This window comes from Thermobia domestica, chromosome 7 (assembly GCF_964235325.1).
Source record: "Thermobia domestica chromosome 7, izTheDome1.hap1.1, whole genome shotgun sequence".
In the NCBI taxonomy this organism is placed as follows: Eukaryota; Metazoa; Arthropoda; class Insecta; order Zygentoma; family Lepismatidae; genus Thermobia; species Thermobia domestica.
In genome coordinates this window covers 47,793,218-47,809,268 of record NC_137460.1, presented here as the reverse complement: position 1 = coordinate 47,809,268, position 16,051 = coordinate 47,793,218, and the positions used below count along the sequence as shown (strand labels likewise).

The window sequence follows — 16,051 nt, the reverse complement described above, 5'->3', positions numbered from 1 at the left end:
TTCAACAAGTTAAAAAACAGATGCTTCCCTTAAGATCTTCACATATAAAATGGTGTTTTATTTTTTAAATTGTTATACAGGGTGATCGGAAAGTCGCACTCATGATAGCAAGAAAGTAAATTTTGTTGGTTCAAAGCACAAACTACAAAACATAGAGTACATTTTAATAGTGTTTAATGCCTTACCTAGTACGTACAAATATGAAACCAAACCATGCCATTACAACATATGCTCGAAATGGTAGCCATGTTCAATAATTCATCCGCAAGATCATTTTTATTTATTTATTTATTACCATGTTTGCGGCTACTTTGTGGAACATCCTCCGACGTAATGTTCCTTTGTAGGTCCTCCAGTGAATGCGAATTGTCTGGGTAGATCTTTCTCTTAAAGTGACCCAAAAGAAAAAAATATATACCCGCAAGCGACGAATCCGGTAAACAGGCGGGTCATAATCCTTTCGAAATATTTCGAACATGAATTACTCCTTCATCGCGTTCTGAGCACTTCCGTACGATAGTTTTACTCAATCGTTTTGAAGGGGAACGTTGCATCATTCCCTTAGCTTCTACCAGTTTGGCCTGAGTCAAAATGGTCAGTATCCCGAGTCTTTTCTTGTCTGCAGCTGAATCTCATTCCCAAACATGATCATTAATCTCGTTAATATCGAATTGTTAGGAGCTACCGCGTCCTGATATTTCTGTCTAAACTCATTTGCAACATGAGTATAAGGGCGACTGGCGAAATAATATTTAACAATGAAAATTTGTTGCCTTGAAAAAAAAAAACTATATAGGCCTACATCTAGGAATGCAACTACAGTTTCACTGAAGACGTCATACAACCGCTACACGACAGATGGCGTGTATGCTCGTTGTCAGTACTCGCACAGCCATCTAGCGATACAAAATAAAATTATTATTACTGAAATTGAATTGATAATACGTTTCCTTGATGTGCGAGACTATTCACGAACTGTAGTTTTAATGAAACTAAGGCTCTATTTTATTTCTGTAACTATTCTTAAGATATTAAGATTTTGTTCAGAGCTTCATATTACACCAAATCAAAGCTGATGCAGTAATTATGGATACTAAATGGCACACTTCTATTCACAAATTAAAATTGAATTACTTGCGGGTTGATGGTTTACCTCTATTAGGAGTCACAGTAATGTAACTTACAGTTCTGTAGGTTACACGTTGCTGGGGACTTCTAAGGCTGGAGGACTTAAAAACATTCGGTAGTTCTGAAGCAGGTAAGGGTACACTTTGTGCAGAATATGCATAGGAACCATACCTAAACGAGCCGTGCAGGGCTTCTAACCGCCTTCTCCCGCTGTCGCTCGCTGAGTTATGTTTTGTAAACTAAGTAATACGGGGATCTTATATTTGCAAGATTGGGGCAGAAACTCAAAGATACCCAAAATCACTTGTTGTGCACAAAGTGCACTCTTGCCCTGAAGAAAGTTTGGAAATTAGTTTAAAGTAAATATTATCATTTTTGCTGGGGAAGGAGAGGAGTTTAAAAAGTTACGCCAATTAAGAATCATCTATAGTTCAGAACTTCATTATAGTGGCAAATCGATTACATTTATATGAATTTTCTATGCCTTAACCGTTTTTATTTATTTATTTATTTATTTTTACTTTTAGAAATCATAGATAAGTCTCAAATACACTTGGTAAAGCTGCTTCGTAACATTTTGTATATACAATTAATTGATATTCATTTTTATTAGTAGTTATGAGATATTAGCCATTTCTATTATTATTCTCTCATTCATAAATTTATTTATTTATTTCTGCCTTGAAACAGATCAAAATTATTTAAAAACTTTTTTGATAGTATTTCATCTATGAAATCAAATACTTTCATAGCTTTTAAATAAATTACAGTGTTCATGACTTTTGAACAGAGTTCAGTCAATATTACAGTTAGAACTCTTGACAATGTATAAATGTTATCCCTTTTTGTATTTAAAAATGTGAAATATAATCAAATTAGTGTGCGTTTAATAACTCTTCTATGCATATTTACTCTTGCTTTTAGCCTTTTGGAATTAATGTTGCTTTCAGGATACTGTATGCTTAGTTAAGCAAATGCAGTTTCTTCAAATATAAGTTTAATTCAGTGAAATTAATGTTGATTTTTCGTTTGTTTGTTTGTTATTTTTTACTTATTATTTACTTATGTTTTCCACTGAGAACATTATAAAACGACAAAATTTATTCTACTTGGTTACTACGTATATTCATATCTTACAATTAGACAAACTAAAAATATTCATAAAATACCTTGTCAAGTTCTTCTTCTTCACCTTCATCCTTTTATTTTTTTCATATTACGAGGGTCACTATAAAAGTTTTGAGATGTGAAATAACTTACATACTTAAAATCAATTTTAACACTTACATTTTCTCAAAGTATTCACCATTACACTGTACACACTTTTGCATCCTCGAAAACCACTTTTGGAAGCAGTGTTGCCAGTCTTTTTCTTCAAGTGTTGAAAGTTCATTCTCGTAAGCCACTACATCCTCTTCAGGGCTGCAAAATCTCTTCCCACGCATGCGATCTTTGATCCTGGGGTACAGAAAAAAGTCACACGGAGCCAGGTCAGGGCTATACGGCGGATGAGTCATAAGTTTGACCTCCGTAGATTATAAAACCTGAATTGTGACGTTGGCCGTGTGTGCGGACGCGTTGTCACAATGAAGCAGGATCCCACGCAATACAGGTTTTGGACGCCGTTCTCGAAGCTTCTGGAACACTTTTGTTAGGCAAACAGTGGTGTACCACTGAGCAGTAACAGTCCTTTGTTCTTCAAGTGGAACAGTTGCAACATGGCCAGATTTGGAGAAGAAAGTTGCGACCATCTTCCCCATACTTCGCGGTCGCTTCACTTTGTTACCTTATACATCGTATAATGTAACATGGCCCGGAAGTTTTGGGCAACCAGTGTATATATGAATTTAATATTTATTAAAATTTTATTTTTAATATATAATTAATCAATGACTTGATTTGAAGTAGACCGCAAAAATTTGCGTTAAGTTCCTTGAACTAATGATTTTAGTATATTTAGAGGGAAATATATGGTAATATATTTACATTGAACAATTATTTGTATATTTAGCTAAAATATAATATTATTTTAGGAAATAAGGTAATTTCTGGTCGTTTTTAATCCTTTCCAGTCAATTTTCTTTCATATTTTTGGCTTTGGGGATCTTCGAAAGAATTCAAAATTTTTATTTCAAAAATCTTCTTTAAAATTTTATATTTGTAAAGTCAGCCATAGTAGCTTCTTGGAGCATCCCTTTGTTTAACCTAAATTATCTGTGATTGGATCTTCCGCAATCACAGGTGTGGTTGAGATTTTTCGGCTTCTTTGATCTTGATAGATACACCTATCGTCATATGATTACGTCACAATGATCTTCCAATTGGGAATCTTCTTCCTGTTGTCTTTGTTCTTTTAGTTGACGAAGCCGCCATGATCAGATGGGTAGTGCGTCTGATCTGCAGAAAATCGACAATTTAATTCAGTGTGGTTAGCTGCTAGTGGAGCTTTTCGAGTACGAACTCCTGAGGACTGCGGCGCAATTTAAATTAGTTTGACTTGCTCATTGTGTAAGGGTGAAGGAGAGCAAGCTGCTGGCGTCAGGTTTGCACGTTGTTGCAGAAACCCGAAGACATGGAGTCCCAGACTCAAATATTTTGAGTTATCCCAAAATACTTGCCAGGGGCAAGTAGGATAAAGTATTGGGTAAAGTATGAACTGATGGATTATTGCAGCAAGTAAGTGAGAAAAAAATATAACGTTCCAAATTATTGTTGTTTTCCGGCCACACTAACCTACTAAATTTCTAACCTTTTTCGGATTGGAGAAAGTGTTATGTTATTGGCGTGGTGATGTCCACCGATATGTGCTAAACGCTGCGTAGTTTTCCCTAAGTTATACAATGTACGAAATCTGCGATGTGACATAAAACACTCGTTCAATGGAGGGGGGATAAAAATTGTTCTTTTGGAGTTTCAGTGTGGATGTTTGTTACCAACAGTCCAAGAAATGTGTGTACTCTCGAGAACATACATTTCCCCCCCAAAATTATATTTTGAATATGTAATCTCGTATATTCTTTTTTTTTTAATTTATTATTTTTCCGTACTGCTATATTACATAATTAAATCCATTCTCTGGTTTGTGCTCACCTTCACTGTAGTTTGAATACGATGAGACCAAATGTATACAAAGTTTCGACTCACATTGATAACAAGGGTGCTTGCATAGCTATTGGTAATGGGAGATGCTTGTCAACAACAACACGTTCGTTATGTATTTTAAAGTCCTTTCACCAGAAACCAGAAATTCGAATTTTAAGCACATAGTTTAAGATTTTTTTTTATTTTAACAATATACAAAAGTAGAGCTGAATGGTCGACGTCCCATACGTCCTCGGTAAGAAGCAGGGTGTGTGCTATATTATTAATCTGTTGAATAAAGTGATTTTTATATGTTTTAGGTTAGGTTAGTTAGATAGTTAGGCTAGGGACTAGGTTAAGTGTACTTTCTTTTCATGTAGATTTATTTAGTGTATGTATTCTCTCAAAGAAAATGTTTTGTTGTGGAATCAAAGTGGATGAGGTCTGAGCTCATACAAGGGAGGTCACCTTGTTGGTATAAATCCTCCGTGCTGACCCTACTTTCACAACGGTATCTAAAAGAGAAAATACTAAGAAAAGAAAGTATAGTATGTAGCACACAGCCGTAATAAGTGGTACCTGTGTAGTACAAGGCTCATGTGGTTATAGTAGTAAATGTCTTTATTTTCAAATTGTTTTTGACTAAACTAAACGTATGTAGAATTGTTCATGATATGTGAAGAGAGTATGCAATGCAATGATGGACTTACCCATTCAGCTATGTCAAGAATTTTCCTCAATTTCCAACCTTTGCGATTTTTTTTTAAATGTATTCTCCTGTTATTTCTTATCATACAGAAAGTTAGTGTAATAAAGTATGTGAGTCGAAACCAAAATCTTTCATTGTCCAGTGCAAAGCTAATTATTTTAAAACTATGTAGTAAAGTAACTTCAATAGTATTGTTGGTACTCAGAAAGTGAAGTGTTCAAAGCAGTACGTAACGAAAGTAAATATAGCGTCTTGAAAACTCACAGAATCGATTTCACTTAGTGTGACCGGGGTTGGAATCACAGACCTGCCAGAAAATTTCACTTCGTTAATAAGATCAACTAAATTCACTTTGGCATTCAGTTTTTTTTACGAAATTCCATCCCGTTGCGCGATTTAGATTTGATTCGAGAATTTTTTTATCTGGGTTAGTAAACACAAACATTTTTTCGAAGCATTCACCGTCAGTTTCACTCTTGGGTCAGTGTCTCGTTCTGTCGGGTTGTGGTTTGTAACCTTATCTCTTGATGGGATGCAGGCTATGACCTGCGGATCGGGATGCTGGACTGCGAGTGAGAATGAGGGAGGCTTAGAAATCTTCACATTTTGGGACGATTTGAGTTCTACTTTCCGGAGATGATTGGTGTAGTGGATGGGTCAGTGAGTGTTGACAGCTTGCCCGTCTGGGCCCGGTGGGTTCGCGTTCAGCAATCAGTGACACATTCACGCAATCATAGTCTTAAGGAAAGTGAACGTCATACAGAAACACAATATCAGTATCATCATCATTATTTTATTTTATTTATTTACATGTTATTTTATTTATTTATTTTATATGACTTTTTTTTTTGTAAAATTGGCGTTCCACAGCCAGGATCTGTTATTTCAATCTTTCGCGAGTGCTAAGTGAATCGTATTGAAAGAGCAGTGTAATGTAATGGGGACTGTTGTGACAAACGACTCCTTGAACGATGTGTAGTCACTCTTGAGTTTGTATATGTGTAACTTGGGGAAAACAATTTATATGAAATGGAGATGTCTGCTGGTAGCAGGTCAAGTACTGAATCCCGTAGCCCGGATGAATATGTGTGTTGTAGTGAGGAAATACAGGGCTTCAGTGTGTATTGTGACGGTTGTTCTGGATGGGTGCATGCACAGTGCTATGGTATAACCGACGAGCAGGTAGAAGAATTGAATAAGTGTAGTGAGCCCTGGTTTTGTAAAACGTGTGTGGCCAAACAGCTGACTGTGCAATCGCTTTCCAAGTCACAGGAAAGTGGAAGTGAACGGAACACCGCGACGCACGACACGGGAGAGAAACTCTTACACAACGGTGGAGAGAGTGTCGGAACTGCAGGTTCCCCTGCATCCGTGACAGACCTTGCGAAAATGTTAGAACGTTTTAGTCAAACTTTAACTTTAACTTTGGACCAAAAATTTGAAAAGGTTGACAGTATTATGGACCAAAAATTTGAACAGGTTGACAGTATTATGAACCAAAGATTTGAAAAGGTAGATAATAATTTGTACGCGATGAATCAAAAATTTGATATGTTAAAGTCAGAAATGATGCAAATTGTAAACGAAAAAGTCGATAATGTAAACAAGGACGTATCGGACCTCCGTAACGAAGTTCGCGATTTATACACTTCGGTGGGGGAATTTCAGGATACGATAACAACGCGGGTGGACACCGTTGAGGAGAATCTCCGGTTGTCAGTAGAAAAGCAAAATCGCAGATGTGATCAGCTCGCTAAAGAACTATCGCATCTCGAGTCGAGCACCCGGAAATCGTATGACGTACTCGAGGCTAAGATCCAAACTTTGGTGAAGGATCAGGAGCAAAGTAAACCAGGTCGTGTCGGTCGCAAGCGGTCACGTGACTTTGTTGGTTGTGACGGGGTTGACTCTGACGGAACAGACTCTGACACCCGAGTGGATGTACCAGTCTCTTCGGTTGGGGAGACTCGTACTGTCCCAACGGTGACAGTCTCTGTCTGTCAGCCGACCAGAGTTCACACTAAGAATGTCTGGCCGTTTGACTTAAATTCACATTCGTTGGTTACGAACAATTCCAGTCCCGCCTGTGGGGATATCGTGAGTGGTCAGGTTGCCTCTAGGGCTTTAAATCCTTTATTGACGTGGTCTCAGGCTTCGGTCTCGACTTCCAATGTATGTAGCTTAAGTCATGTAGTGTCCAGTACTGTTGCAGATAGGACTCCTTCGTTTGTTGGAATTCCAGAGGGAGTATGTAGTCACACAGTGGTATCGATGCCAAGCAACTTACCTTTTGGACCAAATTATACTTCTTATTCGAATTTTGAACAAAATCATAATAATGCAAAGAGCCCTGTGATTGGCTGCAACTCTCCCCTGAATCCCGGCAGATATGAGGGATGTTCTGGAAATAGGGCGTTAAATTTAAGGCTGTCGGAGCTAAATCACTTACCAAACTTCACTGGAGAATATGGTTTGGCCAGGTCTTTTCTAGAAAACTTAGAACAGGCGTTTAAGATAATCTCTGCGTCGGAATACGAACGCATGGTTTTGGTACCGTGTTGTTTGTCGGCTGGGGCCAAGACTTGGTACCAAACGGTCTGTAAAGACATCAACAGTTATGCTGAATTTGTGCGTCTATTTAAGGAGCACTACTTCTCGGCCAGGATGGAACGCCTGCAGAAGAAATTCATACAAGGAATGAAATTTGACCGGTCCAAGTATAACCGGCTAACTGACTTTGCCTGGAAGGTCATAGCCGAATACTATGCTGTGGCACAACATCCAGATGAGACAGAACTCATTGAAATTGTCCTAGATTGTCTGCCAGCTGGAGATGCTAGATTGTTGCGAGCCGTGGAGCCCAAGAATATCCAGCATCTGATTGTTAAGATAGCCGAAATAGAAGGTCATCCGGAACCTATGGAACCAGTAACAGATAAGAAATTTAAGCGTCTGCACATTCGGCAGGCCAAGATTGGGAAAAAGACCGAAAAGAACGGGAAGTCTCAATAGACAAAAGACACTTCGTCGCAGACGGAGGAGGACGAATGAAAGAAGAATGGTGATGCCAAGGGAAATGGAAATGGCAACCGATTCTTGGGGAACCGAGGTCGAAGAAGAAATTTTCAGGCCAGAAGACCCTGGCACAACAACAACCGAAGGCAAAACTGGGGGAACGGAAACCAGAATGTTTCATATGTTTCCAATCCTAACTACCAATCGGGAGCGATGAACTTTGGATGTCATCGAGGTGCATCCCAACAGTGCGCGCCGAATTCGAACCATATACCGGGAGCGCAAGCCTATCCGGGATACATGCCGAATTTGCCTCCTGGAGGAGGAGTGGCGACTCCCACACCCACTCCTTCCCTAGCGGTGAACATGGCTATGTCCACTGGTTGGCCTCCGCCGTATACGTCGTTCATGCCGCCGATGGCGCAGTCATCTGAAGCGAATGGGAATAGTTCGGGAAATGCATGTCGCAGCCCTCATTAGGGGAGACTGTGGACTGCGATATGAGTTCCTCGACTCCCCAAAAAGAAGAAAGTTCGGTAACGGAACATCAAAATTTTTGTTTGGCATCAACCTGTCCAGTAGTTAATTTCGAACCTCAAAATTCAAAATTAGATGTTTTGGTAACTTCCGGAATTCGGGGAAACAAATCGGGCACGCCTCTGTTCTCGGTTCGTTTCGTGATAGACGAGAGGGAGTGTGACTCCAGTGCGGAAAAAGGTGTTCTTTTATCCTATCCCTCACCCACTCTAACTTGTTCGGTAGGAGAGTTATCTTTGGTTTGTATCCTAGATTCTGGAGCGGATACGAGTTTGCTCTCGGGAGATGCTTGGAGGCGAATAAAAGAGATCTACCCTTCTGCCAAACTTCGACCGAAAACTAATATCTCTTTAAAAGGTTTTGCAGGAGACGAATCATTCCAAGTTAAAGGTTTCCAGATCTTAAACTTCACTATCCAAGGTTGTGTGTTTGAAGTCCCAGTCTATGTTGTCCAGAAATTAAAAGCACACTGTATTTTAGGATTTCCGTTTTTCGTTCGGTATAACCTTTCTTTAAATTGTAAGTCTAAAGAAATTTTGCTTCAGTCAGACTCGGGACAGACCATCTCTATTGACATGGAACAGCAGCATTGTTGCCAGGTTACTGTCACCGAATTAACTTCAGATAAAGAGGACGAATCTTTATTTCAACCCTGAGCTCCTTCGTGGCTAAGCGGTTGGCGCGCGCGCCTTTGGCGCGGGGGACCCGGGTTCGATTCCCGGCGGGAGCTCATGTGGTTCGGATTCCACGTTAATCAGTAGGTCCACGTCTCATATAGCCTCGCTGCTGACCGGGACGTTAAACTCAAAATCAACTCAACTCAACAACAATTTATTTCAACCCTCGGTTACGAAGGAGGAACTTCGGAACTTTGTTTCTCAGAGAACCGATCTCGATTCGGATTCTCAGGAGAGGTTATTTTCTTTATTAGTTCGATTCAGGTGTCTCTTCACAGAGAATCCCCGTATCATAAAGGTCGAGCCGTATAGAATACAGCTTTCCGACGACGTCCCGGTGGTAGGAAAGTTGTATCCTGTACCCATTCATCTTCAAAAAGAGTTTGAGGAAGTCTTAGATAAGTGGGTAAAACTTGGGATTATCATTGAAGGTCCTTCACCTTACAGATGCCCTGTACATATTGTGCGTAAGGCGTCTGGAGAGCTAAGACCCGTGATTGATCTGCGTGGTATCAATGAGCGTGTGATTGCACCAAAGATTCAGGTCGAGCCGATCTCCGATCTAATCGCGCGAGTCAGTGGTGCAACCATTTTCACCTCGTTGGACTGTACGCAGTCATATCATAGTGTCCCGATCCATCCAGACTCTCACAAATATGTTAGTTTTGTTTACAAAGGACGTCAGTATCAAATGACTCGTTTAACAATGGGTTTGAAATCATCACCAGCGGTTTTCCAGTCTGTCATGCACACCTTTTTTGGATTAGAAACCTTCAAAAATTTTCTTATAGTTTACCTGGACGACGTACTTTGTTTTTCATCTTCCATAGACGAACATTTCCAGCATTTAGAAAAGGTCTTCAACACTCTTCGTTCGGCTAATCTTTCTCTCAATTTTCGGAAATGCAATTTCTTCAAATTCGAAATTCCTTTTCTTGGTCATCTCGTTTCAGGATCTTCTGTAAAAATAAATCCTAAAAGTAAGGAGGCCATCCGTCACTTTCCCCTTCCACGAACTAAGAAGGCTCTACGGAGATTTATTGGCCTCGTGGGATGGCGAAAGCGACATTTTCCAAACTTCGCAGGTTTAACTGCTCCGTTTTACGATCTTCTTAAGAAGGACCGGAAGATAGAATACTCTTCGGAGTTATTAGAAAAATTCGATCATCTAAAAGAACTTCTAAGTAGTCCTCCTGCTCTTGCTCAACCTGATTTCAATTTGGATTTTCATCTGTTCAGTGATGCCTCTGCGGAGTCATTGGCTGGCTACGTGGCTCAATTTCCCCCGGGACAGGATGACCCGGAAGTTATTGCGTACGCGAGTCGGCGAATAAAGCCGCATGAGGCCTCCTTATCAGTCTTCCAGTTAGAGTTGGCAGCTGTCCTTTTCCTTTGCGAAAAGTTCTCCTACTTCATTTTAGGTCGCCGGACTACGGTCCACTGTGACAATGCTGCAGTCACATATGCTTTCAGTTTGAGAAATCTTGATGCTCGAACTACTCGTCTTCTGCTCAAACTGCAACGTTTCGATCTGCAATTTGTTCACATCAAAGGCTCTGATAATGAAATCGCTGACCTATTGAGCCGTTATCCTCCAGAAATTCCTGAGGCAGAAGAGGATCATTTTATAAATTTTTTGACCGCGGAGGACGCTGACCTCTTGGATGTCGCGGAACTGAGGCGAGAACAGCGGAAAGATCCGTATTGTAGAAAGCTACACGCCATTTGGAAGGATTCTCGAGACAATGACAGGATACGTGTGGAGAATCATTTAGTTTATATTAGAAATTCTCAAAATTCTGTTTGGCTGCTGGTCATTCCTGCCAGCTTGGTGTTAAATATTGTTTCGGCGATTCACAACAAAGGTCATTTTGGTGTGAAGCGATGTTTGTCGTTCGCTAAGGCCATGTTTCACTGGAAAAGTATGCGTGCGACTTTTACTAAGTATATTCAAGAATGCCTTCCTTGTGCACGAACTAAGTACTCGTACAGGGTGATCAGAAAGGAACCCTGCCATGTTGAGGCCTCTGCTTCCTTCGAGAAACAATGCCTCGACCTGGTCGGGCCCCTTCCTAGGAGTCAGGGTTATAAGTATATCTTGTCTATCCTGGACGTCTACAGTCGCTTCGTGTGTTTCTTCCCCCTTAGGACGGCTCACACGAGGGAGATTGTGGCTGTCCTCGAGAAAAGATATTACTATCAACTACCTTATCCTAAGTATTTGGTGAGTGACCAAGGTCCGCAATTCTTGTCGCGCGTCTGGCGAGAATTTTGTCAAAAACATCGAATCAAGCACATACTTACCACGCCATACCATCCTTCCTCCCATGGCATTATCGAACGCAGACATCGTGACCTCCACCGCATTCTCCGCCTTTATTGTAGCGAGAATCAATCCAAGTGGAGTACCTTTCTAAAAGCCGCCCAAGATTTGTGTAACCATTCCTGGTGTGATGCACTTGGATGCACACCGGCAGAGCGTTTCCTATGCTACTCTGCGTCCAAGAGCTTCAAGGAGAATTTCATTTGGCCAAAAGAATCACTTCCTGTCAGTGAAGACAAGAAACTCGTCATTTCTAGTCCAGCGACGGTGCCCAAGAAAGAACGTAAACAGCAGAAACATCAGGATACCATTACTGAAGGTTCATTGGTAATGGTTAAGACACATCACGTGTCATCCATACCAAAGAAAATATTTGCCAAGTTTATGGATACCTATGTGGGACCATACATTGTTTCCGCTATAACTAGAAATTCAGCGAGATTACAAAGTTTAAAAGGAGAGAATATTGGTACTCAGAGTTTCGATAATCTCAAATTATTTCGATGCTCTGAAGAAAAGAGGAGAGAGCTGTTGGGAGGTTGAACAGAAACAAAACATAGTCGAGGAAAAAAAAAGAAAGAGAATCGTAGGTTAAATTTAGATTAAGGTAATTTTTGTTTGTTTTGTGTCTTATTTTGTGTCCAATTTTCCTTTTTTTTCGTATAGAGTAGTTATAAATTCTTTGTTAGGGTTAAGGTCTCTGAAAAATTTTCAAAACATTTCCTATATTGATTGCATTGCATTAGTGTATTTTATGAATAAAATGTTAGGTTAGAGAAAAAAAAGGAGCTTAACTTAGGACTTCTAAGTTAGATTTTTTTTTCCGAAGCTCCCGGAGGATGTTACCTTATACATCGTATAATGTAACATGGCCCGGAAGTTTTGGGCAACCAGTGTATATATGAATTTAATATTTATTAAAATTTTATTTTTAATATATAATTAATCAATGACTTGATTTGAAGTAGACCGCAAAAATTTGCGTTAAGTTCCTTGAACTAATGATTTTAGTATATTTAGAGGGAAATATATGGTAATATATTTACATTGAACAATTATTTGTATATTTAGCTAAAATATAATATTATTTTAGGAAATAAGGTAATTTCTGGTCGTTTTTAATCCTTTCCAGTCAATTTTCTTTCATATTTTTGGCTTTGGGGATCTTCGAAAGAATTCAAAATTTTTATTTCAAAAATCTTCTTTAAAATTTTATATTTGTAAAGTCAGCCATAGTAGCTTCTTGGAGCATCCCTTTGTTTAACCTAAATTATCTGTGATTGGATCTTCCGCAATCACAGGTGTGGTTGAGATTTTTCGGCTTCTTTGATCTTGATAGATACACCTATCGTCATATGATTACGTCACAATGATCTTCCAATTGGGAATCTTCTTCCTGTTGTCTTTGTTCTTTTAGTTGACGAAGCCGCCATGATCAGATGGGTAGTGCGTCTGATCTGCAGAAAATCGACAATTTAATTCAGTGTGGTTAGCTGCTAGTGGAGCTTTTCGAGTACGAACTCCTGAGGACTGCGGCGCAATTTAAATTAGTTTGACTTGCTCATTGTGTAAGGGTGAAGGAGAGCAAGCTGCTGGCGTCAGGTTTGCACGTTGTTGCAGAAACCCGAAGACATGGAGTCCCAGACTCAAATATTTTGAGTTATCCCAAAATACTTGCCAGGGGCAAGTAGGATAAAGTATTGGGTAAAGTATGAACTGATGGATTATTGCAGCAAGTAAGTGAGAAAAAAATATAACGTTCCAAATTATTGTTGTTTTCCGGCCACACTAACCTACTAAATTTCTAACCTTTTTCGGATTGGAGAAAGTGTTATGTTATTGGCGTGGTGATGTCCACCGATATGTGCTAAACGCTGCGTAGTTTTCCCTAAGTTATACAATGTACGAAATCTGCGATGTGACATAAAACACTCGTTCAATGGAGGGGGGGTAAAAATTGTTCTTTTGGAGTTTCAGTGTGGATGTTTGTTACCAACAGTCCAAGAAATGTGTGTACTCTCGAGAACATACATTTCACCCCCAAAATTATATTTTGAATATGTAATCTCGTATATTCTTTTTTTTTAATTTATTATTTTTCCGTACTGCTATATTACATAATTAAATCCATTCTCTGGTTTGTGCTCACCTTCACTGTAGTTTGAATACGATGAGACCAAATGTATACAAAGTTTCGACTCACATTGATAACAAGGGTGCTTGCATAGCTATTGGTAATGGGAGATGCTTGTCAACAACAACACGTTCGTTATGTATTTTAAATTCCTTTCACCAGAAACCAGAAATTCGAATTTTAAGCACATAGTTTAAGATTTTTTTTTTATTTTAACAATATACAAAAGTAGAGCTGAATGGTCGACGTCCCATACGTCCTCGGTAAGAAGCAGGGTGTGTGCTATATTATTAATCTGTTGAATAAAGTGATTTTTATATGTTTTAGGTTAGGTTAGTTAGATAGTTAGGCTAGGGACTAGGTTAAGTGTACTTTCTTTTCATGTAGATTTATTTAGTGTATGTATTGTCTCAAAGAAAATGTTTTGTTGTGGAATCAAAGTGGATGAGGTCTGAGCTCATACAAGGGAGGTCACCTTGTTGGTATAAATCCTCCGTGCTGACCCTACTTTCACAACGGTATCTAAAAGAGAAAATACTAAGAAAAGAAAGTATAGTATGTAGCACACAGCCGTAATAAGTGGTACCTGTGTAGTACAAGGCTCATGTGGTTATAGTAGTAAATGTCTTTATTTTCAAATTGTTTTTGACTAAACTAAACGTATGTAGAATTGTTCATGATATGTGAAGAGAGTATGCAATGCAATGATGGACTTACCCATTCAGCTATGTCAAGAATTTTCCTCAATTTCCAACCTTTGCGATTTTTTTTTTTTAATGTATTCTCCTGTTATTTCTTATCATACAGAAAGTTAGTGTAATAAAGTATGTGAGTCGAAACCAAAATCTTTCATTGTCCAGTGCAAAGCTAATTATTTTAAAACTATGTAGTAAAGTAACTTCAATAGTATTGTTGGTACTCAGAAAGTGAAGTGTTCAAAGCAGTACGTAACGAAAGTAAATATAGCGTCTTGAAAACTCACAGAATCGATTTCACTTAGTGTGACCGGGGTTGGAATCACAGACCTGCCAGAAAATTTCACTTCGTTAATAAGATCAACTAAATTCACTTTGGCATTCAGTTTTTTTTACGAAATTCCATCCCGTTGCGCGATTTAGATTTGATTCGAGAATTTTTTTATCTGGGTTAGTAAACACAAACATTTTTTCGAAGCATTCACCGTCAGTTTCACTCTTGGGTCAGTGTCTTGTTCTGTCGGGTTGTGGTTTGTAACCTTATCTCTTGATGGGATGCAGGCTATGACCTGCGGATCGGGATGCTGGACTGCGAGTGAGAATGAGGGAGGCTTAGAAATCTTCACATTTTGGGACGATTTGAGTTCTACTTTCCGGAGATGATTGGTGTAGTGGATGGGTCAGTGAGTGTTGACAGCTTGCCCGTCTGGGCCCGGTGGGTTCGCGTTCAGCAATCAGTGACACATTCACGCAATCATAGTCTTAAGGAAAGTGAACGTCATACAGAAACACAATATCAGTATCATCATCATTATTTTATTTTATTTATTTACATTTTATTTTATTTATTTATTTTATATGACTTTTTTTTTTTTTTTTTTTTTGTAAAAACTTATCCAAACTATAGACTGGCGTTTATTTTCAGGATCAAATTGATAGATCCAAGTCTCATCACCAGTAACAATGTCAGAAACGCGTCGAGAATTGCCTCCATCAAATCTTGCAAGCATTTCTTCACACCATTTCACATGCATGCGCTTCTGCTGTTCAGTCAAAGTGTGAGGCACCCAGCGAGATGAAACCTTTCTGAGCCGAAGATGATCATGAAGAATTTTTGTTACTGCTGGCGATCCAATGTTCACTGTAGATTCAATTCCCTTGAAAGTTGTTCGAGGTTTTCTCGAATCATTTGTTCCACAGCGGCAATGTTTTCATCTGACACAGCTGTTGCCGGACGTCCAGCTCTCTCTTCATCTTTAAGCGATGTCCGGCCTCCTCTGAATTCACCAAACCACCGAAAAATTGTAGCACGGGAAGGAGCAAGGTCCCCAAATGCCCCCTGCAAACGGTCAAGGCTTTGTGTCTCGTTCAAACCACTTTTGAAATCGTAAAGGATCATTGCCCGAAAATGTTCCCTTTCGAGCTCCATTCTAGACAGCCGAATATTGCTCACATCAACAGACAAGTGAAGACGATACGGCCACGCCGATAAGTGAGGCGAGTTGAAACTTGCTTCGCTTCTTCGCTGTGGATACCACTACCGAACGCAATTGTTGGAATTCAAATACTGTGCCACAACAATGCGTATCTCAAAACTTTCGTAGTGACCTTCGTATTATTATTATTGTTATTATTATTATTATTATTATTATTATTATTATTATTATTATTATTATTATTATCATAGAAACAATGAATGTTCTTGTGAAACTCTTAAGCACCAACATGAGTATACGTAAATTTTCTATATAT

General features: G+C 39.1%; 2 protein-coding genes across 4 annotated transcripts in view; both read left to right on the top strand.

Moving 5' to 3' along the window:
* LOC145690064 (uncharacterized) overlaps nucleotides 1-16,051 on the top strand; it is a 1,134,032-nt gene that overhangs the window by 1,088,287 nt on the left and 29,694 nt on the right. The gene's annotated exons all lie outside the window — the stretch shown is intronic.
* On the top strand, nucleotides 5,754-8,096 carry LOC145690063 (uncharacterized). The gene is made up of 2 exons (XM_081764579.1): nucleotides 5,754-6,364; nucleotides 6,398-8,096. Exons 1-2 carry the CDS (start codon nucleotides 5,948-5,950, stop codon nucleotides 7,928-7,930), a joined length of 1,950 nt encoding a protein of 649 aa, XP_081620705.1. The 5' UTR covers nucleotides 5,754-5,947; the 3' UTR covers nucleotides 7,931-8,096.